This window comes from Hypanus sabinus, chromosome 26 (genome assembly GCF_030144855.1).
Source record: "Hypanus sabinus isolate sHypSab1 chromosome 26, sHypSab1.hap1, whole genome shotgun sequence".
Taxonomy (NCBI): Eukaryota; Metazoa; Chordata; class Chondrichthyes; order Myliobatiformes; family Dasyatidae; genus Hypanus; species Hypanus sabinus.
The window spans coordinates 30835462-30838420 of NC_082731.1; the positions used below are offsets into that span (position 1 = coordinate 30835462).

The following is a 2959-nucleotide window of genomic DNA, read 5'->3' on the forward strand; positions in this document are numbered from 1 at the left end:
TCAATTATATATAACACCACAGAAAATAAATAGATTAAATTCAAATATGTCTGACCAATGTTTTCGATGTAATCAAGAAACTGGTACTTTTTTACATTCTACTTGGTCTTGTTCTAAAATTCAATCATTTTGGATAAATCTAAGACTTTTATTGGAACAAATTACTGGAGTACAACTCCCACATTATTAGGAGATATTGAAGGGACAATACCGAAATTTAAGTTGAATAAGTATCAGAAAAAATTTATAAAAATTGCATTGGCAGTAGCTAAAAAAGTTATCGCAGTTACTTGGAAATCTGATTTATATTTAACTATGGATCATTGGAATAATGAAATACATAGTTGTATTCCACTTGAAAAAATTACATACAATCTAAGAAATGAATATGATATATTTTTGAAAATTTGGCTCCCATACCTACAAAAGATAGGATTAAATATATAGGTCCTTTGAAGATAAAATTATAAAGTAATTGGAGAAAATTAAAAATAAAAATAAAAATTATTTTGAACTACATGGAGCATGTGGGGATCCTCCGATATCCAGGCAATCTTTCTCTTCTTTCTTTTTTCTTTCTTAGATAAGGGTTAAGGGGAGGAGGGGAGGGGGGGAGGGTTAATATTATTTTTTCCCTTTCGTACTATTTTATCATTACATTTATTCTTTGTAATTTTCTTAAAAATTAATAAATAAATAATTTTTAAAAAAGGAACCCCTCCGTTGTGGGAGGTCCAGGTGTTGTCGGGGCTGGAGGATTGTCACGGAGACGGTGAGAAGCAAAGGGGCAGAAGGAGGTCACAGGAAAAGGAGGAGGTGTGGGGCTGGGCGGGAGGGAAAGCCTCCGCCCCCGCAGGGCTTCTCCAGGTGTTTGGTAAACAGGGACAGCTTCTCTGTCGTCTCCACACCGTGTCTCCCTCAACTGCTTCCTTATTTGGAGATGAGTCAGCGTGACCGAGGGGGCTCCCTCGTTCAGTTTACCTGGTTACCGTTGCCAGAGTGGAAGGAGGAACAGGGAAACTGAGAAAGCTGACGGGGAAGGGAAGTGAGAGGGAGGAAGGGAGTGAGGGAGGGAGAGGGGAGACAGAAACAAGGCAACAAGAGGGGAGAGAAGGGAAGGGAGGGAGGAAAAGGAAGGAAGAGGATGGTGGGGAGAGAGAGGTGGGGCAGGCCATGGAAAGGTGGCTGAAGGCCCTCCTCTGCACACCCTCTTCCACCCCTCACCTCCTCACATCCTGTTTATTTTCTCTCCTTACTCCTCCCCACGCCCCCTCCAACTCCCTTCCTGATTCATGCTTCCTGGCAACGGTTGCTGGGAAGGCAAATGAGGGAAATGCTTGCCTGTATTTTCCAGCCGCCTCCACAGAGCATGGGGAAGGAACCGAGGGAGGGAGGAGCTGTACAATATAAAGGGGGAAGCCTGGAGTCTCCACACTCCAGTATTGAGAAAGACTCAGAAAGATGTCCATCCCAGTGGTAAGTCCTGGGGGTGAGAGGACATGGGGCCAGCAGGAAGGGCTGGGAGCTGTTTGGAGTGAGGTCAAGGAGGGAGAGAGGGGGGGAGAGGGAGGGAGAGAGAGAGAGAGAGCGGGGGGAGGGAGAGAGGGGGAGGGAGAGAGGGAGGGGGAGAGAGGGAGGGAGAGAGGGGAGTGAGAGAGGGAGAGGGGAGGGGGGGAGAGAGAGAGAGGGAGGGAGAGAGGGAGAGGCTCATCTCACCCAGATGAGCGTGTCACTCGTTGGATGAGACAAACGCCTCCCACCCACCTCACAAACCCCTGTTTCTCCCCCCCCCCCAGGTGATTCTGTTCATGATGCTGATGACCGGCCCACAAGGAGCGGAGGCACGGCTTCGGAATGCGAGGCAGCTGAGGACTCGGAGGGAGGCTAGCTGTAATGAAACGAGTCCATGCAGCCTCATGGGGCACAGACCCGCCCAGACCTTGAATCTGGACAAATGCACAGCAGACGACTACACCCGCCCAGACCAACTCAATGAGCTCGCCCTCTCCCCATGGACCTACAAGTAAGTGGAGTGATGCAGTGGGGAAAAATGCTAAAAGAGGGGCTGGGGGCAGAGGGAAGGTGGTGAGGCAGGGTGTGGGAGGCAGCTGGGGCCGGAGGGAGAGGTAGAGGAGAGGCTAGGGGATAGAGAGTGTAGGATGGTGAGAGGGAAGGAAATATGAGAGAAAAGAGGGATAGAAAGAGCAGGGAGGGAGAGACAGACAGAAAGGTGTGGAATGAGAGCGCATGGTGGTGAGAAGTGGGTGTGAAGGGGAGGGTGAGGAAAACTGAGAGAGAAATAGGAAAAGAGAAACAGCGAGGAGGGAGAAAGATGGGGAACAGGACTATGGGGGGGAGAAGCTGGCAGGGGTGTGGAGAGGCAGCAGGTGGCAAGGAGCTGGGTGGCGGTGGGTGGCTGAGGTTGAGAAATGTCCTGGCAGAAATGTCCTAACCGAGCCCCGCCCCTCTCTCTGTCCACAGGAACTGCTACGATGAGAACCGTTACCCGGAGAACATCCTGGTGGCGGTATGCAAGGGGAGGTTCTGTGAGCAGCCGCTGGCGGAGATGCACTCTGTCCCTATCCACCACGTCATGGAGGTGACTTACCGCTTCTTGGAGCAGGGCGAGCAGAAAAACTGCATCGATCACCTGGAAGTGCCCATCGGGTGCACCTGCATCCCGGACTAGACCGGCAACTCAAGAGCCCTTTGCCCTTCTGCCCCGTGCCGACCCAGACCACCGCATTTCCCCGTCTGTGGTCAATAACCCAGTGAACCGTTCCTGTCCGAGCACCTTTTAAATACCGTTAATATTGTTACGGATTCAAGCAATAATAAATATATGAGTGAGGCAGGGTTTTGATGACAAACAAAACATTTATTTAAACACTGAAAAACAAACTCCCAAAAGTAAACAAATCACTAACGTAACCAGAAATCAGCTGCTGTGCGGCAGCTT

At 49.6% G+C, this 2959-nt stretch overlaps 1 protein-coding gene across 1 annotated transcript; it reads left to right on the plus strand.

Annotated features, from left to right (window-relative positions):
* The first annotated feature begins 1329 nt into the window (after nucleotides 1–1329).
* On the plus strand, nucleotides 1330–2717 carry LOC132381392 (interleukin-17D-like). The gene is made up of 3 exons (XM_059950771.1): nucleotides 1330–1476; nucleotides 1797–2023; nucleotides 2482–2717. The coding sequence occupies exons 1-3, from the start codon at nucleotides 1462–1464 to the stop codon at nucleotides 2687–2689; spliced, it is 450 nt and encodes a 149-aa protein (XP_059806754.1). The 5' UTR covers nucleotides 1330–1461; the 3' UTR covers nucleotides 2690–2717.
* The last annotated feature ends 242 nt before the right edge of the window (nucleotides 2718–2959 follow it).

What these genes read in the sequence shown, in the direction of transcription:
- LOC132381392 (XM_059950771.1), top strand. An exon ending in CTCTCCCCATGGACCTACAA is followed by an intron (nt 2,024 to 2,481) that starts GTAAGTGGAGTG and finishes CTCTGTCCACAG; the next exon opens with GAACTGCTACGATGAGAACC.